At 37.2% G+C, this 24,905-nt stretch overlaps 1 protein-coding gene across 3 annotated transcripts in view; it reads right to left on the bottom strand.

The window, feature by feature from the left end:
• Nucleotides 1–24,905, bottom strand: part of NELL2 (neural EGFL like 2) — a 334,896-nt gene that overhangs the window by 234,383 nt on the left and 75,608 nt on the right. For all 3 annotated transcript variants that reach the window (XM_019419105.2, XM_019419109.2, XM_019419106.2), the window contains 6 exons: nucleotides 15,765–15,938; nucleotides 15,582–15,678; nucleotides 12,703–12,775; nucleotides 12,450–12,532; nucleotides 11,437–11,565; nucleotides 9,542–9,644 (listed from right to left, as the gene is read on the bottom strand). In XM_019419105.2, the coding sequence (XP_019274650.1) occupies nucleotides 9,542–9,644; nucleotides 11,437–11,565; nucleotides 12,450–12,532; nucleotides 12,703–12,775; nucleotides 15,582–15,678; nucleotides 15,765–15,938 (659 nt within the window). The remainder of the gene's footprint in view (nucleotides 1–9,541; nucleotides 9,645–11,436; nucleotides 11,566–12,449; nucleotides 12,533–12,702; nucleotides 12,776–15,581; nucleotides 15,679–15,764; nucleotides 15,939–24,905) is intronic.

Raw genomic sequence — 24,905 nt, 5'->3', positions numbered from 1 at the left:
AATATTCGAGGAGCAAGCCATGGAATTACAGCAGCCATTCCTACAAACAGATATTTCACAAGCCTAATGTTCCTGAGTTGGATGCAGTCCCATTCCTACGGCCTCTAACTCCAGAACAATTTCTTACAGCAATTTCATGTGATTTCATGTGCCTTTTTTCTATAGTTAAATAGTTTTGAATTTGGGGCCAGCTTTTGCACACAATGAAATGTGCCTGAATTGCACTCTATCACAAAACCGTCTCTAAACTGAGAAAGAAAATTCCTTTCTGACCCTTCCTCACACTGAACTCCTATATCATTGTGTTTTCTGCATTTAATTTTTAATCTATGCTAATTTTATACAGTCTGTAAATATGTTCTGGACAACACAGGCCACACAAAGTATTCAAGGCATCCAGCAGGGAGTCCAGTGTGGCCAAGTTACCATTTTATACGTTTTGCTAGGACGGTAGGTGTTGTAACTTTCTTAGGCAATGGGCTCTGTGATGTGCACTTACTTCTATTATGCAATGGTTCTATCCGAGTTTCTACTTTCTACATAATTGCCAAAATCAACTTGTAAGCTGCTTTAAATGGCACATATCTTATTTTTCCTATTCTGATTTCAAAATGCCATTTTTTATGATCTCTATTGAGAAGAAAATAAGCCCATTTTTAAAACAGTTACCTAACAACACTTCAGATAAGAAGCTGTATTTTTCTGCCTAACATAAGTGTTTTTCTTCTCTTTTAAATTGAGTCTCATATGAATGATATCTAGATGATCACTCTTTTGCTTTGCTATAAATCTGAAATCTCCTCACTTGTTTCAAAGCCTTACACCACTAAGGAAGACTACCCTCCTGATCACCTAAAGAGTCACACTTTCGGTTTCCTAGAGTTGTGTTAGACACCATAATTTAATTACTATTACGGACAGATTTGCATAAAGCTTTTTTCTGAAGAGTTTTAGGCCATTTAAACAATGTCATTAGATGCGCAGAGAAATTCTTTTGAGAAAATGTAATGGAGCATGGAAAATAACAAAAATCCACAAAATACATTTATTCAAGAATCTTAATAATGAAGAGAAATCACAATTCAAAGTGAAGAACTAGAGGCTGAATACTCTCTATTATTTTAAAATAAAAGATGATTAAATAGGCACAGCATAATGCCTCAGAATCAGAGGGCAGCACCCAGTGTTATGTCTTCTGGAAAACTATGCTCATTTCAGAAAAAAAATAGATTCAGTATATTCTTTGCCATCTATGGAATTTACTGAAGATACAGAACAGCAATTAATTTTAACGATAATCTCGTACAAACTCATACTAGACAATATTGCAGTAAAACAAGCAAGTTCAGCCTGCCATAGACCATCTATCTCTTATTAAAGGATCTCCCATGAATTGATATTACCTTGTCAAGGTTGCTGCATAAAGAGAAAAAAGCCATCCTGATGCCCTTTTAAAGACCTACTGACACTGAAGAGACAAATGTTTTCAGGTTTCCCTCAGCACTGCCACCTAGTGCTCCTCGTGGAAGGGGGAACCAGCTTTTTGTGGAGTAATTTGGCAAACTTGGCAATATTTAAAAGTGCCATAATCTTTGACCCAGCAATTCCATCATTAGCAATTCTCCCTGTAGGTAAGACCACATAAAAATGCACCAAGACTGGGGTATCTGGGTGGCTCAGTGGGTTAAGTGTCCGACTCTTGATTTCGGCTCAGGTCACCGTCTCACAGTTGTGAGATTGAGCCCCACACTGGGTTCCATGCAAGAGTGGAGTCTGCTTGGGAATTTCTCTCTCCCTCTCCCTCTCTGCCCCTCCCCAGCTCATGCTTTCCCTCTCTCTCTCAAAATACATAAATAAACACTTTTTAAATGCACCAAGACTATTTATAAATGACATCCTGCAATATCATTTTTAATAAGAAAAACAACAACAAACTAAAATATCCTGTGATGGAGAAAAAATAAAATTATAATAAGCCATACATTGGAGTAATATTCAGCCGTTTAAAAAGTTAGTTGATATGCAAAAATCTCCAGGATAAAGTCCAGGAAAATGTGTGATATCATTTACCGTATATGAAAAGCCTACACATGCATATGTGAGTGGGTGCACTGAGAATCATCTGGAAGGATACACAAGGACTAAAAGTTTGCGAGAGGAGGAAGAAAAAGGGAGATTTTTATGTTTTATTTTATATCTTTTTGGATGGATTGAATATTTATTGTATGCATGCATTATTTTTAGGTTAAAACATTAAAAATGCTATACTAGGATTATGAAGAATGATAGAGTCAGATAACTTTATACTACTTTGGACTGTGGAGTAGAAGACACAGAAACTAAATCATTGTGACACTGTCATCATCCTCTGATTCAGCTCTGCCTTTTCCTGGCATCCCTGCTCTGATACAAGCTGACTACTAACAGTCATTTTTTTGTTTTTCTAAAGGTCATTAAAATGTATCATGCAATGTCTCCTATAGTCATTAATCTGAAAGCTATACTGTTAATTATTCTTGCTTATTGATAAATTGCCAGTTCAGTATTTTTCCACTGATTTGACATTTATCAAGATATTGAAAGATAGCATGACCAACTGCATTTTTGAAGAGTTTATGAAAAAGTATTAGCAAAAATTAATTGTAGTGTTTAAGAAGCCCACAGGATTACCTTGATGAACTCTCTTTAATAAAACGTAGTTGATTTGTCTTTAGTGAAAATATTCCTTACCATAAGCTTAATTACCTTGAATAAGTAAGGCATAAGTGGACTATTTTCTTGCCCTTTTTTCACATATGCATATAGATTTAGAGTATATTTATAGTATATTAATTCTACAACTTATCCAATATTACTTTAAATGCTAAATTAAGTTAATTTAGGGGAGAAGAGACTGAACCCAAACCAAATGTTGGGGAACAACATCAAAAAAACATGACCACTGATTGACCCAGGAGCTGGACCCAGGCACTCGGAGGATCCTCACCTCCTCCTCTGCCTTAGAACGTGGATTCTGCTTGCCTTCCTCACTCCCGAAATGATCCAAGGGCTTAGCCTTGAGATAATGATGTGGGGTTAAAAACATCTGCACTACAGACTGTATACGTGACTGAATCCAATTAGGGCCTCTTTATACACTTTGAAGATTTGAGGGCAATTGCAGGAATCCATTCATCTTGCCACCCAAGACAAGCCTCATCTCTAAGTTCCCTTTGCTATTATTAAAACTTCCACCTACCAACCTGGAGTGGCCTGCCTCTTTCTTCAGTCTCCCCCTGCCCTCTGCTTGAGGGGGCTAGTTTTAGATTATCCCTGCTAAGCTCCCAAGAGGTACACCAAGGTTGTACACATGATTTATTGCAACACCATAAGGTTTCAGCTCATTCAATTGTTCGCTGTCACATAATATTCTCTAATAACTACAGATTTTCAGAAAGCTTTCTAAAAATACTGCCTCTGATAGTAAAACAACACATTGTCCTTTTGATTGCTATTTCTATCTTTTACATTATTGAGGAATGCCTCAGTCAGCACTGGCATTCTGGCCATGTAGCCCCTTGTGTCTCCATAATGCCAACTAATTTATAACTGTGTTCATGCATGAGAATCTCACGTGCATACTGCATACTTCCCATGCTTCCAGCATTACTGTAGAGACAGCTAAGTTTATTGGTTGTGTTGCTCCAAAATGATTTTCTTTTTTAATGTAACCTATATATATTATATAATTGTTTTCTTTATTCCAAGAACAAAGAAACTCTTGGTGAATTATATCCCACTGGTTTTTGTTCCTCATCCCCATATTTACATATTCAGAAGTCTCTGAATCAGTTTTATTGCACTGTCATTCCATTTTTGAAAAATCTCCAAATTACATAAGTGGCAGTCATTTAATCTCTGTCCCCACTTTTCTATGCAGTTTAAGTGACAGAGCTAGAATTATCTGTATTTGCACACTAATGTGAACACAAAAGAGTTAAATCTCCCAAACTAGTCTCTTTGGAAAATGAACATATAATATAATCTACTTTTCTATTATTTAAAATTAATGAAAATTTAAAAATTAAATTAAATTAATGAAAATACCCCTAAATATATGAAAAGTTTACCATCTTCATTAGTCATCAGGGAAATGCAAATTTATTCTTCTATTTAAAAAAAACTTTTTTTAGCATTTAATTTATTTCTGAGGGAGAGAGAAAAAGAGTGTGAGCAGGGGAGGGGCAGAGAGAGATGGAGACACAGAATCTGAAGCAGGCTCCAGTCTCTGAGCTGTCAGCACAGAGCCTGACACAGGGTTTGAACTCACAACCCATGAGATCATGACCTGAGCTGAAGTCAGACACTTAACTGACTGAGCCACAGAGGTGCCCCAGGGAAATGCAAATGTAAACTACAATATAATATCATGTACCAACATCATTTATCATAATGCTTAAAATAAAAAAGATAAAAAATGCCAAGTGTGAGTATGGGTGTACAACAATGGGAACTTTCATATAGTGGCAGCAGAGTAAACTGGTATAACCACTTTAGAAAATGGTTTGTCAAAACAATTTTACAAGAGGTTAAAACAGTTTTACCATTAGATAAAACAGTCTTAACCTATGAACAAACAGTTCTACTCAGGTATATACCCATCAAGCATGCATAACACCAAAAAACATGTAAAGAATGTTTATAGAAGAAGTATTTTTTAACTATTTTTTTTAATGTTTACTTATTTTTGAGAGACAGAGCATGAGTGGGGAGGGGCAGAGAGAGAAAGGGAGATAGAAACCGAAGCAGGCTCCAGGCCCTGAGCTGTCAGCACAGAGCTTGACGTGGGGCTCGAACTCACAAGCCGCAAAATCATGACCTAAGCTGAAGTCGAATGTTCAACTGACTGAGCCACCCAGGTGCCCCTGGAAGGACTATTTATATAGCCCCAAACTGTCCTTCAGTAATAGACTGGATCATGGTACATTAATGCAAATAGAATATATATAGCAATAAGTATGAATAATTGACATCTACATGGAAAAATATAGATGGATCTCACAAACAGGATTTTGAATGGAAGAAGCCAGACATAAAAGAATACAAAATGCATGATAAATTGGTTCTTAGTATCAGCCTTGGTCAAGACTTATCCAAAATACTGAGGAAGAGAGTGGCCTTGAAAAGCGTAGTCTCATACATCAGAACACAATTTGGAAAAAAATAATTACCTTGCATTATATACTGTGTGATTTTAGAAAAGTCATTTAATCCCCCTGGCTTCATTATTCCTCTGTAATATAGAGATAATGAAGCCTTACCTCCCCAAAAGCAAATGACTGTTTTGAAGATCTCTAAGGTCCTGTGTAGCTTTATATCTATGACTCAATGAGATGGTTTCACTTCTTTGTACTTTCATGAATAAAAACAGAGTTCTTTTAACAAAACAATAACAGCTGACATGGTTTTAGCCACTTTATACATATGTATTACTTATTCAGTCCTCACATTTCATACTAACCCCATAAAATAGGTGTAACTGTTCTCTTCCTTTTACAGATAAGGAAACTGAGGCTCTGTGAGGTTTGATAAGTTGACCCAAACTGCACAGCTAATTCTGCTAGGGCCAGAATACAAACCCAGAAAATCTCACTCTATTACTCACATACTTAACTACTCAATATGCAAAGACAGTATAAGAACTCCATTTTATCTAAGCTGACAGGACTTTTTAAATTAACTTTAATACAATCTGTTGTCTAATCACCACAGAGCATGTGAAAATGTCATCTATGTTATGGATTGAAACTCTGATTTTGTTCAATCAAAGGAATGATGATTTTAATTTATTCATATAAATCTGGCCTCTCTGAGACAGTACTAATTAAAAAAACTATTGCTACTGAACAAGCACCAGCCAATTTTGATGGTCACATTCACATTTCCCATATTTGGTGCTGCTCTAGAAAAAGAGGGGAAATCGGCCTTCCTTGTTATTGTTGTTTTAAACACAGCCTCTTCTGCAAAAGACCTTATAGTATTAGTTCAGATTACTGAATTTTTTTTTTATTTCAGTTGACTTTCTGTAACTTTCTGTTTGCTATAAGGTACGTCAATTATTTTCTGACAACTGTTTTTTTAACTTAGACTGAGATTTTACATACTTCAATTAGTTGGACCTCATCCTGTTTCAGAGTTAAAGTCACCCACAATATTTATACTTTGCATTTTCTAGAGTTAACTTGCATCTGTGTCCGTCAGTCTCATTGTTGACTAGTTGAGAGCCTGTGACTGGGGTAAAGGATGCAGGGATGGTGTCTGCAAGGGGAGAAGAGAGGGAGAAAGGAAAATCCTGCTTACTTTGCAAGCAGCCTAGACTCAGCCAGGACTCTCAATGGTTTTGCATGGCAAGCTGAGTTACCAGCGGATAAAAGTAGATTACTTAGATTAATTGTCGCAGATGGTTTTAAAGAAGGAAGCAGGCTTGAAAAGCACAGCACTTCTAAATGGAACTTCTCTGGGACTTCTAATCAATTGTGTGTTCTTGGAAAAGTCGTGCACTCACTCTTATTAGGAAGATGGAAGCAATGCCTGCCTCCTACAGTTGTTGTGAAGCTCAAACGAGGAACAACTGATGGAAGTGAGATGACTTCATTGCGCTGTGATTATCGCTGCCTTAATTATTTAGTGTTGGCATTTCTGCCTTTAGAACTTCTGTTTCAGTTTAACTCCACCACAATAGCTCAAGGGTGGGGGCAGGAAGAGGCTTAGCCCCTCCTTCCAGCACTTTCCCTTCGTAGATTCAAATAAAGGAAAGTAACAGGCTTGGTTCTCTCTGACTTCTTTCCCAGAACAACAACCTTCTTACTATTCACCAGTATTTATATTTGGATAAAGAGCTAAAGCTGAAGTTACAGAGGGAAAATATAAAGCAGACTGCAAAACAGGGCTGCTCAGAGTTGCACAAAACTCTGCCGAAGCAAGCCTGAAAGCATTGAATAAAGAACACCAAAAACCGACTTGCCACATGCACTTCTTTTGTTCATTTCAGTCTTGGCAGAGTAAAATTCAGCAGTTGGGTTATACGTTTTCCCTTCCAAGGACTTTAGAAACAAGTGATTAATCTCTTTAAGCAGTTCTCAGTAAAGAATATATTTTGTTAATTTTATGTCATTACAAAGCCTATCGAGCAAGAGCTGCAAAGACAGGATGAGTGCAGGGTATAAGAGGAAGGCTTCGGTTTCTCTTTTTAAAAATAAAAACCACACAGCTTAATTTATACTCCACTGAAATGAAGTTCTCATAAAATAGAGCAATGATAATACTGAGAAAATGTACATAAGAAAATGAGATGTTTCCTTCTCCTCACATGAAACAGTGAGACTCTCTCTCTCTCTTTCTCCCCCCTCCCCTCTCATAGCTATTTGCTTCTCTCAGCACATATGAAAATCTGAACAATCTAAACAAGTCAGTTAATGATTATTAAATTTATTTTAGATGTTATTTTTTTCTTTTATAAAACACATTTTTGCAAACTTTTCAGAAGCATATTTCCTGAAGGATTTTTTACTGACTAGCTTTTAAATTGTGCATGGGGAGACACATTCCCAAATAATCTTTAGGAATATTTACCATATGAACTAAATTCTTATTTCCCTTAGGGAAAAAAAATTCTGTAGGTGTTTACGGAAAATTTCTTGCTGGCTCTTGTAAAACGCTGAATTCATCAGAATTAGAAGCACTTCGAATACTCTAACTACAAACAAATACAGGCACAAAACCTCTGTATTCCATGGCACTCATATCACTGAATATAAGCAGAAAGACAAAGTCACTTTATCCTTAATACGTTTAATGATAGAAAATGAAAGACTCAAATAAATTATTTTGGCATTTCTTCAGTGATGCTGTGGTCCCTTCACTGATTACTTAGCTTTCACTACTATATATGAGACAAACACAATCGATTTTCAATCATTAACACCAAAGTCTGCCAGGAGTACTCTGCATTAATAAATCTCAAAATATTTTACCATTTCATTAAGTCTAAATGCATGTTGTTGGGAAGATTTCAAGCACTGTCTGATTTAGTAGGCAGCTTACTGTTGGTAATAAGAGACAAATGGTAAATCAGAATTGAAATTCACTACTTCTGACTAATGCATCTATCATGATGGTCCATTATTCCAATCAGCCTGTCTCTAATAAAATTGACATCACTTAATGCAAATCTATTATATTCAGGGGTAACAACGTAGAAATAAATGTGGAAAGAAGAATAAAAGAAGTTAAAGCAAAAAGTCTGATTCCCGTTATTGTCATGTTAGGAATATTCCCCCTCCTGCCTCCAACTATGTACAAAGAAAACTACAGAACATCACCACAAGCTTTTAGGGACTAAGACAAGTTCAAGGAAAAACTCAGATTACTCCTCACCAAGGAAATTAGCTTGTGACATGTGTAAGAAAATTGCATTCAGTCCTTCCTGGTTCAGCCAAACTTACTTGACTAGGCTAATGTACGTTCATGAAATGGATTGGCTTCAATGTAAAGTCTAATAAAATTGAATATAAATGAACTCCTGAGGGAATTAAATCAATGGACTACAAAGCGACTTCCTGATTTTTCCCTGATAACTCATCACCCTCACCAGAGTAGGAGATGGCAATGGTAAATGGAGCAGGGTGAACAAAAGCCCTAGCAAAAGCAAACATTCATTCTCTTTCCCCTCCTTCCCTCGCCCTTTCCATCCCCTTCCCTACTTCTCTGTCCTCCTATGTACATGGATGATTAGTCTGCATTTACATAGTCCCGTATATTCTACAAACTTTATAACACTCGGTTTGCATAGGTTACTATTCTTTTGTACAAAAATAGGTAAATTTTAAATGCTCCTTTTAACAAGAATTTAAGGACAGTCTTTTAATGTGCAAGTAACATAAATGCAACAATCTGTTATTGAACAAATGATATGGAACCCATTTCAAGACAGCTATGAATTCAGACAGCATTTCCTGCCATCAGAAGTGAACCGCACAGCTACTAAAGGCAAAAGAGCTTTCTCACTCAGTAGTGTGAGCCTTTTTTTATGAATTAACACCATGGCCCCATTCATACTGGACGGTCCTATGACAACGTGGACCTCTGTGGTTTGAGCTAATGGAGTTGGCATAGCGTCTGCTATCAAAGGTCACTTGCATTGTGGGTTTCTTTGGTCATCGTGGCTGAGTATGGACCATCCTTAGCCTATTTTTGGAGGCATCTGTATCAAGTCGTGTAATGAGAGAATGTCTACCACTAAATTTCTTACATATCTTTCCTACTACTGTCACTACACAAAACAGATCCCGCCGAGAAAAAATATTCCTGTTAAATACAAGTATAGCATTTTTAAATGGAAAACAACTGATCATCAGAGTACAGAAGATATTCTACCTATTTGCTTCATTTCTAAAAGCCATTTAGCTTGCCCAGATCAAACCAATGATGGGTGCATATTTATTAATATGAAGCTGTATTTTTGCAAAAAAAAAAAAGTATTCATCATAAAAGTTATGCTCACATTTGCATTCCTTGCAGCACTTGCCATCCACGTATGCAAGAGCCGACTTCAGTGGGCAGTCAGGAATCGGGCAGATCAGAGTTTCACACTGGATAGTTCCATTCTGAGAAGAAAATAATATTTAAAGAATTTCCAAGTTGCAGTTTGATAGCCTGGAAGTATTTTTTAATCGGTTTCTTAAGGTTCAAACTCTTCACATAAAATGCCATAAATACCACTATCCTCTGGTTTTTACACAGTAAAACCCATGATACAGAGACCCACAGTAATACAGAGTGGGTCGTAACACAGCTGGTGACTGGCTCCCATCTTCTGTCCAGTGACGATCCTAATAGATAGCGTTCTCCCTTCTGTTGTGAGGTGGATGAGAACATGGGTCGGGAACACACTGACAGTGAAACAGGAAGCAAGGGGTAAGCCTCACGTCCGCCCAGATTACTCACTAAATGAGAACCGACAAACCAGATTTCTGGAATAGCTGCTGCCATACTGCAGACGCAGTCTCAGGACCCAGAATCTTCCCGTGGATGGTTAAGCACCTCCACAGGGCAGTGCTGACAATCACCACAAGAAGCACCAAAATGCAAACAGTATGTCAGGGAATTAATTCCCGGAGGTCACTCAGGCAGGTAGCTGTTTCTCCAGTCACCTCACTGACCTCACTATACACATCTTGCATTTTACTCAAGTCAATTTTTGTCCCCCATTATCAGGTTGGGAAGGCTTTACTGTATTTGCAAAGTGCTATAATTTTTCTGGGATTTGTCCCCCATTATCAGGTTGGGAAGGCTTTACTGTATTTGCAAAGTGCTATAATTTTTCTGGGACCAGAATATGTTTCTGAACAGAAATTATATAATGCATGCACGCACATGCACACACATATGACTAATTTCAGACGTATCTTTGACTTTTTAACATGCACAATATTCTGTTTTTGAACAAACTTGCTGAACTTGGAGAAATGCCTTTTTATAGGCTAATTCACACAGACCTCTGGCTTCTTTCCAGTAAATGAGTTTTTGTTTTTTTTTTTAATTTTTTTTTTTCAACGTTTTTTATTTATTTTTGGGACAGAGAGAGACAGAGCATGAACGGGGGAGGGTCAGAGAGAGAGGGAGACACAGAATCGGAAACAGGCTCCAGGCTCCGAGCCATCAACCCAGAGCCTGACGCGGGGCTCGAACTCACGGACCGCGAGATCGTGACCTGGCTGAAGTCGGACGCTTAACCGACTGCGCCACCCAGGCGCCCCTCCAGTAAATGAGTTTTAACAGATGAATTCAGATGAAATGTAAACGTTCAAAACTGAGCTAGTCTTGAACTTTTCTTTGAAAATGAATCTACTTTTGAAAGAATAATGCACTAAATATTCCTACTTTAATAGTGTGCAATTAGAGAAGTCATATTTATTTAAGTCATCTAATTTTTATTCCACTGTATTTGTAAGCATTTAAAGATTATCTTATGTATTTAAATTCCATTAATTTTTGGTATGATCCAATCTGGTCATAATATCTCATGCTGCATAGAGTTTAGTTTTATTAAATGCGTTAATAAACACATGAGGGGAAAATCCCTCAAAATGTAAAGGATAACAGATAGAATCCTTTGGGAATCACCTTTACTAACCCAATTTAAATTGCTAACTTCATGTGTGCACAAATAAACTTACACTTTATAGCATTCCTAAACCATAATCATCTTTATAGGCTAGAAAGTGTCTTTAATAATGCAACACACAGTTCTTTAGATTTGACCAGGTTTGCTGGCACTTTAGTGTTGTGTCTTGAGGAAATGGGTCTTGAAATTTTCATGATTACATTGTTTTAATAAATTTTTAAAGAGTTGGGGCATCTGAGTTCCCTTAGTGTGAACTCCAGCAGAAGCCCTACCAGGCATGTGCAGTTCTTACAGCCGTCTGTCCAGGACTCAAATTCTCGGTAGGTGGTTCCCTTCATGGTGCAGGTCCTTTCACAATAGCACTGATCCAATCTATTCATTCGCTGCTCAGCTCGAGACAGCTGTGGCACAAAGGAAGGGGTTTGTATTGTTCACCATTCCAGCAACACAGAAATGCAAAATACATCAGGAGGCATCTCATTTTTTTCAGCGTATAGCAGTAATGATAGCTGTGCTCATCTATTATTTTACAAATATGTTTAAGCCAAAATTTAAAAGAGAAAAGATCCCCCCCTTTCTTTTTGTAAATTTGGTTCCTGCCTTTTGAAAAAAAAAAAGCATAATTTATAGGATATAAATGAAGGCTACGTAAAAATGGCATCATTCACAATGAGAAAAGCATTTTCCACTTTTAAAAATGTCTCATTTCATAAATATGTTTACTCAAGTGAAAAAAAAAAAACAAATTTCAGAACTTATATTGTGCCAGAAAAAAAATCACGCCACAACTTGCAGGTTCCCAGTAACTACCATGCAAGATGAAAAACAATCTGGTGAAATTGCAAGTAAACTTGAAACATGCATAGGACAGTGAATACTCCTACAACAGCAACACTGTAGTAGAAAGCATTTGTGGGAACATTTCCTTGGCAAAATTCTAGTGTCCATATTCTTTACAAAGCCCCCTCACCTCTGTCCTTACAAAGAAAAATAAGTAAAAATAAATAATAATGAAAACTAAAATAAACAATAAATTCTACTGTAATAAGCAGTGTAAAAACCAGGTAATCAGTCTCATTTATGATTTACTGAATCATGTGCTATACAGATGGCTAGGGTTTGAATATTTATAAGCCCTTTCCTCGAGCAGAGATCCAGATTCGATGCCAACAAACAATATAGTGTAAGAAGAGTCTCAAAGGTGAACATTTGTGGTTATAAAAAAAACTATAAAAAACATCAAGGATCTTGAGCTCCCCACACTATATTTCTAAGTAGCTTTTACCTTGGCTGATGTTTTGGCTAAAATGTCCTGCAGCTCCATGATTTTCTGCACGAGCCCATGGAAGTCATTGCAGGTTGGACAGGCTGGAATTACAAACACTACATTGGTCAAGTTGTATTTATAAGGAGGTCAATCTAGTTAAGTCTATGCTGACAACTAATATGTGGGAACTCCAATTTCAAACTGACATTCTGGACAAAATTAAGCAAGAAGCACACTTTTCATCACACAGTGCAAGAACTAATGGACTTACTGCGATTAAGATCGGGGCACTGAGCAATAAATCCTTGGGGCATGACAAGTAATTGCACATCTTGCATTATACCCTGTGTGCGAAAAATTTTAAAAAAGACATATTACTTTCATCTACCCAAATTATGTTGTACAGTCAAGTTCATGAAGGAAAACATTACAAGATAGACTCACCAAGATCCCTGAACAACATCTTTTTGAATACATTACTTCTATTCCAAACCAAAGGGAAAGAAATAATACATCAGGCAAAATAGATGGTTACCCACATATTCTCCTATTGATAATATTTTTAAAGCCTTAAGATTAATTGTCAAGATATAATTAAGAGGGAACAGTCATGTTGTTTTGAGAAGTTATTTTTAGTTAGCCACTGGAGAAAGGCTTGAAAATGACCTTTAAAAATCAACCCGAAAAATCACTTCTGGTTTCAGCAACAGTGAAACGGGTACCAATTTTAAATTAACTGCAATCATCAGAAAGGAAGAGACAGAAAAACTGAGTCATAAGAGCAATGCTCATTTGAGCATTTCTCATCTTTCAGTTGGAAATTTTCAAACTAATTTCTCAATCTATTTTTTTAATTTTTTAAAAATGTTTTTATTTATTTATTTTGAAAGAGAGGGAAAGGGGCAGAGAGAGAGGGAGAGAGAATCCCAAGCAGGCTCTGCACTGATAATGGAGTTCAATCTCACAAACCATGAGATCATTACTTGAGCCAAAATCAAGAGTCAGATGCTTGACCAACTGAGCCACCCAAGTGCCCCCACTAATTTCTCAATTTATAAAGGACAACAGATTCATTATACAGCTGCAGCAAGACTTAGCAAGAAGTCCTTAAAAGTACAGAATGTTCAGCGTGAAATTAAAAAAAAAAATTCCAGCTAGAAATGACCCATTTACACAGAGGGCCACAGCACATGTTTACAGGTAGAATTTACGTGTATCCTTAGTCACTAAGGTTTAATTAGCTTCCACCTTCCTGGGCTCTTAAACCGAAGGCCAATGGTAGCTCAAAAATGACCTCATCAGACATACTCCAGCTGTCTCTTTCACTTACCATCCCTCTCTCTTCTTTCATCAACTTTATATATATTTTCAATTAAAATTTTGTTTTATTCCTTTGAAAAATGCAAACAGAATGTTTAATGACAGGAGGACAGTACCAACATATTCTCAAGATAATTTTTAATGTACCTACAAAATATACCAAATACTGGCTTATATCTCCTATATGTTTAATGCAATTAATAGCATAGTATAAGAAGACTGTCAATGTGAATGATAAATATTTTAGTATACTGTGTGGAATTTCTAGATCTGTTGTTTGCTAGGAGTTTGGATTAAAAAGACAACTTCTGTACAAACTCCTATCACTTGGAAACAGCAAAATGAAAACAATGCTACCATGTACAGTTATACAATCTGTGCACTGTACAACTCCACTGGACACAATTCACTCTACAATAAAAATTATAACCCCTAGAATAGTACACATAATTGATGTGTAAGAAGGATTCTGAGGCCGCATCCAAGCTCCATGGGAAAGACCATCATGGTTAAATAGAGGAGAGACTTGGCATCTACAAATTTGTCATCCCTAACGTGGGAAAAAAGCACTGATTTTCTTAGGACCCGTAAGCATGGAATCAATTTCTTATGACTGGCTTTGGGCAAGTCACTTAATGCCCCTGAGCAGGCCTACGCACATGTAAAAGAGAAAAAAAAAAAAGAGCCCACATCAAAACCTACATAAGATTCAAGAATAATATATACAAGGCACCTGGTTTCCAGGTAACTAACAGTGTAAGTTTTAATTCTTTTTTAATGTTTATTCATTTTTGAGACAGAGGGAGACAGTGTGCAACTGGGGGAGGGGCAGAGACAGAGCCAAACACAGAATCTGAAACAGGCTCAAGGCTCTGAGCTGTCAGCACAGAGCCTGATGCGAGCCTCGAACCCACGAACCGTGAGATCGTGACCTGAACTGAAGTCGGACGCTCAACCGACTGAGCCACACAGGCACCCCTAACAGTGCAAGTAAGTTTTAAAAACACCTTCCCAGGATTACAAACCTTAGTTAGAACACAGTTTCAAAATTACTGGTACCTACTCTACCCAGAAATCCAGGAGTCGGACACAGAACCTATTATTCTTCAGTTAACAATCATTTTCTGAGTCACTTCTATATTATAGGCACTGTCATAGTCCCTGGGGGTAAATGATTACACTATGGGCTTGTAGTCAAGCAATTTTCTGGACTTTATTTCTTCATCCTTAAGATAAAGAAATTTAACTGGGATGTCTTTTAGATCATCTAAAATGATGAAATTCTATGGAGCGTGTCTCTAAGTAGACACTAAAAAAAGGTACAAGTTATGACTGCTTTCTAGTTTTGACAGATTTGTGCATATATATATATATATATATATATATATATATATTCTCTTTTCACTTTCTGAATACAGAAAGACCTTGAATAGTGAATACTGAAACGTTTTCAATCCTCTATTATTAACATCCCTGTAAAAGTATGAGCAAAGGTTATGTTTCAATGGTAGACAGTTTATTTGTATATTAACATCTTAGGTTTTTATGACTTTGAATGCCTAATCTCAATAATGATATGTTAATTTCCTGATTGCAAAGTTGTGATCATCTCTGTAATGTCTAAAGATCAAATTTATTCAGGAAAAAAGAGAAAATACTGTAGGCCACCTAAATAAAACATTAGTGTCCAAAAAATAGACACAAATAGAAAAAAATATACACAAATCAAATTATTTTGTTTCACACCACAAAGAGCAAAACATAATTTTCCAAACTAATTAGAAAGCATTTATATTTACATGTTATGATCCGCTCTTAGCCAAAAAATACCTTAAAATATCCATGTGCATTATTTCTCTGTCCCAGCCAAAATGTTGTGCCCAGAGGCAAGTCAGTGGAGGGCTTTTCCACCACTCTTTCATATATCCTGCAAAAAAAGAAACATCAAATAATGTGAGTGAACACTAATTTTATAGAATCTTCCACTTCCTGAACTGAGAACATTTCACTTACTTATTGCAGTCAATGTGTAAAACCAAATGGGAAGCACTGATGGCTAAAGAGAGCTTGTGCCACTTATCGTCAGCCAAAATGTAAGGAAATACTTCCGTGTGAGGGTGGTGACTGCCTGAGCGATAATGAAGTCTGACTTCATTCCGGTGGCCACTGCTTTCCAGTTCTAGGTACCTGCATAGAGAAGAAGCATATGGAACACCTTGAAAATAAAGTTCAAAAATTATTGACAAGACCTCCATCTCCACAAAGATCGAGTATATGTTTTCCGAACTCCTCCCATTGAGTACAACTAAACATTATATTATAAAACAAACATAAGAAGAGTCTAAAATATGGAATAGAGAAAGAAAATCAGTGAAGGACTGCAGGACCCAAGGTGGTGGTTTCCTAGGTTTTCTTTTTGCCTCATATCCCCAGACTTGGAGCTAAAGAAGCCAGCAACCTGGAAATACTAAGTGATGCAGACCCCCAAATAAATAAATTACATATATATATTTATATGTGTGTGTATTTATTATATATAAATAAATTACATATATATGTATATATAGGTGTATATATATTCCAGAAAAACTTGCTGTCTCTAACCAAGTGCCAGGGAATGGGAAGGCTAGTAAGAGAAAATCTTTTAGAGAAAACCACTCTATTCCAGACAAACACCACAGAAAACAACTATGGTCCCATCCCCAACCAGGCTAGTAAAGGCTAGCGGAGCCTAGATTTCTACCTTCTTCAGGCAGAAATTAGGTACCCAACACCTCTACTAGGGTAATGACAAAAAAGGCCAAGTAGAGATCCAAGACTTTAAACGCAGCCAACCAGTAATGAGAACACCCCCACCCCCGAATATGGTATCAGTGGAGACCACATGGGGAGGAGCCTGGACTTCCATCCTCATCTGGCAGTAACAAAGCATATCGCCCCCTTTTCACTGGAATCGTGTCAGACAAGACATAGGGGAGAGTCAGAACTTTTACCATCACCCAGCGGTAATGAGACCACCCCAACCACAGTGTCAGTGGGGAGTTGGAACTTCCACCCCCATGCAGAAATAATACAAGCTCCCTTTCAGTTTGCAATAAAAGACCAAATGGGGAACGTCCTCCACCTGGAAGTAACAAGATGACAGTTTCCCGTCTCCTACCGGATCAATGTCACAGAAAACTAGCTAAAACAGGGAATTCAAATAAGATACAAGTCTCAGAACTTCTATGAAATGCTTAGTTGTCAATTGAAAATCATATGCCATACCAAAAACCAAGAAGATCTCCAATTTTTAAAAAATTTTTATGTTTATTTATTTATTTTTGAGAGACACACACACAGACTGTGAGTGGGGGAGGGGCAGACACAGAATCCAAAGCAGGCTCCAGGTCTGCTGTCAGCACAGAGCTGGAAGTGGGGCTCAGACCCAAAAACCAGGAGATCATGACCTGAGCTGAAGTCAGACGCTTAACTGACTGAGCCACCCAGGGGCCTCTAGAAGATCTACAATTTAATGAAAAAAAGACAGTCAAAAGATATCAACACCATAATGATAGCGATGTTAGAAATACCTAGCAACGATTTTGAAGACACTTTGATAAAAACAAGAACTTATCAACATATCTGGGCACACTTGAAACAAATGAAAAAATAGAAAGCCTCAGCAAACAGATAGAAGAACAAAATAAACATATAAAAAAGAACCAAATGGAAGTTTTAAAATTGAAAAATACAACTGGAATAAAAAAGCTCAAAGGATGGGCTAAACAATAAAAGGAGAGGGCCAAGAAAAGAACTAGCTAACTGAAGATAGAACAAAAATAATCCAATCTGAATAGAGATAAAAATAGACTAAAAAAAATGAACAGGCTCAGAGACCTGAATTACTATAACAAAAGATCTAACATTCATATAAGTAGAGTCCATAAACAAGGAAAAAGAGGGTAGACTGAAAAAGTACTAGATAAAATCATGACTGAAAACTTCCCAAACTTGAGAAGGGACATAAGCTCACAGATTTAAGACTCTAAGAAACCTCCAAACAAGATGAATTAATATAAATACTCATTATCATTAAACTTCTGACCAAAAACAAAGAAAAAAGCATTGAAAGCAGCCAGAAAAAAATTGACAAGCTATCAATAGGGAAAAACAATAAAAGTGGTAGTGGATTCCTCAGCAGAAACAATGGAAGCCAGAAGAAAGTGGCACAATAGTGTTCATGGGATGAAAGTAAAGGTTTTAGTCCAGAATCTTATACTCACCAAAAACATCCTTCAGAAATGAAGGAGAAATCAAGACATTCTCAAATGAAGGAAAGCTAAGGTACTTTGAATCAAGTTTTTAACTCAGCTATGTCATGTTTAAGGTACTTAATGAACACTGAAGACGATACATAGAATACTTAGATCTGCAAAGTCTGACATGGAGAGAGGAATTGGGAAATCATAGGCATAAAGATTACACTGAAAGCCACAAAGGCACAGCCATGAAGAATGCTTGAACATTTTGAGAAGGAACCAGAAAAGCAAACCAATAAATGTGGCTAATAAGATTAAAGGAGCTAAAAATGAGAGTGGTGACTCAGAGGCCTAATGATGAAGAAGCTACCTCAAGAAAGAGGAGGTAATCAACTGTATTAAATGCTGCCAAGAACGCCAGGAAGATGAAGTCTTAACCACTGGATTTAGCAAAACAGACGTGTTTGATAACCCTAAAATTATTTCAGAAAACCATATAGGGAATAAAGTCTGCTTGAAGTAGGGTCAAGAGAGAAGAGGCAGACAGAAATAAGAGGCAAATGTAGACATTTTGGAGAAATGGGAAGGTGGCTATGGAAAAACATGTAGTCAAAGGAGATCCGTCTTTAATTGGTAAGAAATACTACTCATGTTTGTATGCTGCTGGGAATAATCTTGTAGAAGAAGGAAATTAGCTATAATTGGAAGAGAAAATAAACTGGATAAAACAGAAACTAAAATAAAACACAGACTAACTATTTTGTAACTACCAAAAAATTAAAAATTCCTCAACAGAAGAGATATGATAAATAAAATCTGATAACAAATGACATTCTGTAAGACAAGAATGCAGAGAAATAAGCATGCTGATACACTATTAATGCAAAATAAATTGACACAGACTTCTTGAAGGGTAGTTTGGTAAAACTATCAACACATTAAATGTGCATACTCTTTAAATCAGTAATTCCAAATCTAAAATTCAATCCTGCAAAATAACAGCACAAATTAGCAATGATACATGCAGAAAGTGCTCACTGCAGATTTATTTAAAATAGTAAAAATCTGACAGAATGCCAACAATCCACTCATAGGGCAGTTATGATACATCCATACCCTGGAACATTCTACACAATAATGAAGTTCAGACATGAAACAATGCATAGTTTACTATTAATAAACAAACAAAAACTATAGAAACCCATTTTGTTTGATGAAACTCTGTGTGTGTGTGTGTGTGTGTGTGTGTGTGTGTGTGTGCGTTTGTGTGTATTTAGAGAAAAATAAAAGATCAAGAAGGATATGTCTCAAAATGTCAACACTAGTTACCACAGGGGAGTACAATCAATTAGGGGAAGAGATGTGAAGAGACTTCTCACGTATTTTTATATCCCTGAATTTTCTTCACTAATTATGTATTACCTCTTTAATGTTTATATATATATGAGCTCTATTTTAAGACAAAAAATAAAATGAGTAGTCAATAATATAACCCATGCTTAGGACTTATCAAGAATAAATAAAACTCTTGGGGCGCCTGGGTGGCTCAGTCGGTTGAGCGTCCGACTTCAGCTCAGGTCACGATCTCACGGTTCGTGAGTTCGAGCCCCGCGTCAGGCTCTGGGCTGATGGCTCAGAGCCTGGAGCCTGCTTCCGATTCTGTGTCTCCCCCTCTCTCTGCCCCTCCCCCATTCATTGTCTGTCTCTCTCTGTCTCAAAAATAAATAAACATTAAAAAAAAATTAAAAAAAAAAAGAATAAATAAAACTCCAACTTATGTGGTTTTTTTATACAGAAGACACCAACCAGAGAATCCTCTCTATATTATTTGATAACAAGTATTCGTTATCCAATCAATTAAACTAGTAAATTCTATAATGATAGAGAGGTGTTTGCATTTTTTGCTAAATACCATCAGCAAATGCACTGCCCCATTGCTATATACCTGTCAGTTCTTAACACACTGTGGCAAGAACCCTAGTGCTTCGGTCAGGCATCCTCCTCTAGATACTACTAGAAATGTCACCTGCACTGGGTTCCTAAACTTGAGACACTAAAAGTAGCCTTTAATAACAATAAGGCTCACACTATGCCCTACAAACAAGAGCAACCCTGGAGAAGTTAAATATTTTACCAAAAGTTACATTTTCATTAGCATCACTCACTCAATTAAAAAAAATGAAACAGACACACAAAACATATACAAAAAAACATTCAGTGAAGAGAAAAAATAAATAATGATGTAAAACACCAAGAAGTGTGCCTAGTACATGGATAGTATTCAATAAATATTAGCTCTCATTAAAAGAAGGAAAAACAGATTGAAAGAAGTTAATCCAAATCTTTAAAACCAGTCACTATTAAGTATACAAAACCGTACGAAGATGTGAAGTTGCATGAAAATACGATTATTCCATAGTTATAAGTTACAAAGCATCGTAATGAACACTGGGTCTAGTTTAATGAATCATTTTTCTAATAACAGCCATATTCATTTCCAGAAGTCTGCTGTCCCCCACTGGGTGGTGTCTCAGTGGGACACAGACCTGGCTCGCCTCCCCTTGGGTCCCCTCTCCAAGGCTCAGCAGAACAGACTGGTTAAACACCTCAGCCTACAGCCTGAGGAGTCACATCCCAATACCCCTCTCAACAGTGGCAAGCTACTTCACCTCTCTGTGTCTCATTTGGTATCTCAACTATAAAGCAGGGGGTGGGGGAGGGGCGCCTGGGTGGCTCAGTCAGTTAAGCATCCGACTTAGGCTCAGGTCACGTGATCTCATGGTTCGTGGGTTCGAGCCCTGCATCAGGCCCTGGGATTCTGTCTCTCCCCCTCCCCCTTGCGCTCTCTCTAAAAATAAATAAATATATTTTTAAAAAACAAACTGTAATGCGGAGATATGAACTATAATTGCCTCAATGGACACCTGTAAGGATTTGAATGAGTTAATTTAAGAAAGCACTCAGAATGTTACTCAGTACACACAAAATACTCAATAACAATAGTACACGTTAGTTATCTTTTTCAACTCAAAAAGCAAAGGTGTCATATCCTCCTTCTTCTTTCTCAGGGTGTAGCCAGTGATGGACTGATGCCATGCCCTAGCAATCAGACACTCTTTCTTGAGATTCTTGATGGGAGCACAGTAAGGAGCAGAGCGAGAAGGCACCCACATTGCGCTAAGGCAGCAGCATCCTCGTCAGTTCTGTTCCGGTCACTCTGCATCTTGCTTCCTGTTTGCTGGCCCACCAGAGTGCCTTTGGTTATTATTTGTTCCAAATTCTGATGCCTCAGGCTCTCATCAGTTCCGTAAGCTGCCCTACCACCCAGCATCTCCAAAGTCACCTTACAGCTAAGAACCTGAACTGATATACTATAATTGTGACCATGGAAAAAAACATAGAATTACAATAAAATGTATCAATGTCTTTAAAGCAATTATTGAGTGATAGAACCATGAGTGATTTTTAACCTTCTTTTTATTGTCCTTTGTTTTCCGTGTTATGTTCAATGAGCATTTATTACCTTAAATTAAAAACCACATTTTAAATTCAGAGATGATAATTTGTTACACCTGAACCTATCATGTCTCTCTGATTTGTTACTCATAATTTTGTGAAGTAACTAAAATCAGAAATAAAGTTCACCCTTTATAATAATTTATGCCCTTGTTATTCAAATATCCTTTGCATTGGCAGAAATATAAACTAATTTAAGATTAGGCTTCAGAGAAACAGGCGACAGTGGCAGGACATCATTCATTTTAACAACCTCCATAACTCAAGATCAAGGGATGAAAATAAGGTTGCATCTTATCTGACAAAAAGGTTACACAACACGAAATGAGAATTTTTCCACCACCTTAAATTAAACCCAAATTGAAGAATGATCAGATCTTCTCAGTACAGGTCTTCCTCAACTTGCAACAGGGTTATGTCCTAATAAACCCATCATAAGTTGAAAATGCATTTAATACACCTACCCTATAGAGCATCATAGCTAATGCCTAGCCTCCCTTAAACGTGCTCAAAACACTTCTATCAGCCTACGGCTGGGCAAAATCATCTGGCACAAAGCCCATTTTATAATAAAGTGTTGAATATCTCATGCAATTTATTGAATACTGTACTGACAGTAAAAAACAGAGCAGTGTTTTAAGTGTGTGGGTGTCTACCCTCGTGGTTGCATGACAGACCGGGAGCTTTGGCTCACTACGGCTGCCCAACATCACAAGAGACTATCGTATCACATCCCACGAGCCTGAGAAAAGATCAAAATTAAAAATTAAAAAACAAGTTTCTACTGAATGTATAGCACTTTCTCACCACTATAAAATAAAAATATTGTAGGGCAAGCCATCATAAATATAAGACTGCCTATATATTCAGCTAGAGGCCATTTGTTAGTAAGTCACCTGGTGGAAAGCTACACGTACTTCTAGTGCCAAAAATATCATTAGTGTAGCTCATGGAAGGCACAATTACAAAGGAGTTATATGTACAGGCTCTGGAATGGAAAACCCAGCTCAGCTTCTCACTCCTGCCTAGGACCCAACTTCTTGCTGCCTCAGTTTCCTCATCTGTAAAATGAGGACTCATTGTGATAATCCATAGAAAGCAGGGTATCTGACACACAGTAATCACTCAGTAAATGGTAACTATTTTATCATTTGTGAATACATAATCCCAATTAGTGATCATTTATAAAGCCCAGCTCCTGGAAGCCAATTCTGTGAATAACAAGCAATTTGAACACATCTTTCTCAGGGGAAAGAATCCAAAACCAGAAGACAGAAGTTACAGACAAAAACAGAAGATTAACCCACTCATAGAAACTGATTGGCAGCACTGGTCATAAGGGCTCTAGTATAACCAACAAAATATGAGAGGTGGAGTGCAGTGGTCGGGCCAAAATTATTGAGTTCAGCAGCTTGTCCATTTGTTATACAAAATTGACTGTTACACCTTGCACTTCCATTAATTCCTCAGATGTTGAGGGAGATGGGAAAGTGGGGGAGAAAGTATATTTTTTGGCATCCTTTATTTGAACCATATTGATTCTATTTTTGTTAGTTAGCTTGTTTTTAATAACATGTTGTCATCAGAGCAAGGCAGTATGATGTGGTAGTTTAAGAGGCCTGAGACTTACTCCTGTCTCCACTCTTTACTATGATGATGGGCAAGTGAAAAATCCTCTCTAAGTGTCAGTTTCCTCTCCTATCAATTAGAGAGAAAAAGAACTTTAACCTTATATGGTCGTTTTCCGAATTCAACAAAGTAAGGGATGTTAAGGGTTTACTCTGCACAGTTCTTGACAGTGAGCACTCCATACATGTCATGATTATGATTTATATTTCCTATGGAGATGTATTTAAACATCACCAAATTTTCAGGGTGGATTTGAACTTAAGCATGAATCTCAGACAGAAAGTATTTCAGCGAGAATCTACCCAATTAACAATGCTTCGAGTCTCAAATATGATACTCATCCAGTTTGTTTGAGTAAATCCAAAGACCAATAATTCGTGATCTACTGAGGCCTGTCATTTCATTTTTATAAAACAAAGACCCTCCTTACAGTAAATCATAAAGGGAGGAGGATTTTCAAACTATAATTTATGAATGCAAATAATATAGCAAATATTTACTAGGGGCACAGAGTATATAGCAGTGACCAAGGCCAAATAGCACTGAAGCTTAGAGATCCTCAATAATAAACATATTATTAAGTGAAAGTTAAACTTAGCCATTTCAAAACTAGTAACAATATTACTATATAAGTCTTGCTGTAAGGATGAGAATGTGGCCATATCAGCGAGGAAAACAAAGCTTCTTCCTGAATAATATGCCAGAAGCCAAAATTATATCAGCAAGGGGAAATATCAGTAGAAAATGGAATTAATTCATGACTGAAGTGCTGGCATCCAACATGATGGCTTGAATAAAAACCTCTCCATCTTACTACTCTATACAACTGAGTTTATTAGAAAATAAAAGGAAATCGGGGCGCCTGGGTGGCTCAGTCGGTTAAGCATCCGACTTCAGCTCAGGTCACGATCTCACGGTCTGTGAGTTCGAGCCCCACGTCGGGCTCTGGGCTGATGGCTCAGAGCCTGGAGCCCGCTTCCCATTCTGTGTCTCCCTCTCTCTCTGCCCCTCCCCCATTCATGCTCTGTCTCTCTCTGTCTCAAAAATAAACATTAAAAAAAATTAAAAAAAAAAAAGAAAAGAAAAGGAAAAATCAGCCAGTTAAGAAATTAAGGTAATTAATTATTATTGATGATGAGGCCAGCAAGATACAAAGAAATTCTAAGAAACAACACTTTGAGCCATGATCCTGGAAGGGAGCCTCCTCCTTCACTAAGTCCTCTTTAGTGGCATTGGGTGTATTATTAAAATATCAATTTGAGGAAGGTCTTATACAAAGTTGGGGAAAGAACAGATACAATAAAGCACTAATAATAAGTGGGTATTCCACAGCACAAGGGTATCCATGAGAGTCACACAGTTTGAAAGAAGCCACTGGATAAAAGGCAGTACCTACTTAATGCTAGGTTATCATTATCTCAGCTCTCTTAGTTGTGACTGAGACCATGCAGGTAGAAATTAGAGCAAGACTGGAAAGAAAGGGTTCAAGGAAATAGAAGACTCAAAGGAAATGAGCCTTCCCTATTTTATCAAGAATGAATACAACAACACACTGTCCTAAGGTTGAGGAAGACTCTCTGCGGAATATGGACTTCTCTGATGACCAGAAAATGCACACATGAAAATGTGTACAAACTTGGCTTGCAAATTCTACAAGGGATTCACAGATTCCAAGAAATCCATTCATGGACTCCAAGCTCGGTATTGTTCCATTACAGGAAGACCAAACAGAATATGGTTACTTGCAAAAATTTCACAATGTGGTGTT

Source organism: Panthera pardus, unplaced genomic scaffold (genome assembly GCF_024362965.1).
Source record: "Panthera pardus isolate Hobbes unplaced genomic scaffold, ASM2436296v1 HiC_scaffold_6, whole genome shotgun sequence".
Classification (NCBI taxonomy): domain Eukaryota; kingdom Metazoa; phylum Chordata; class Mammalia; order Carnivora; family Felidae; genus Panthera; species Panthera pardus.
Note: the sequence above shows the minus strand (reverse complement) of the source record. Positions and strands in the feature narration are given on the sequence as shown.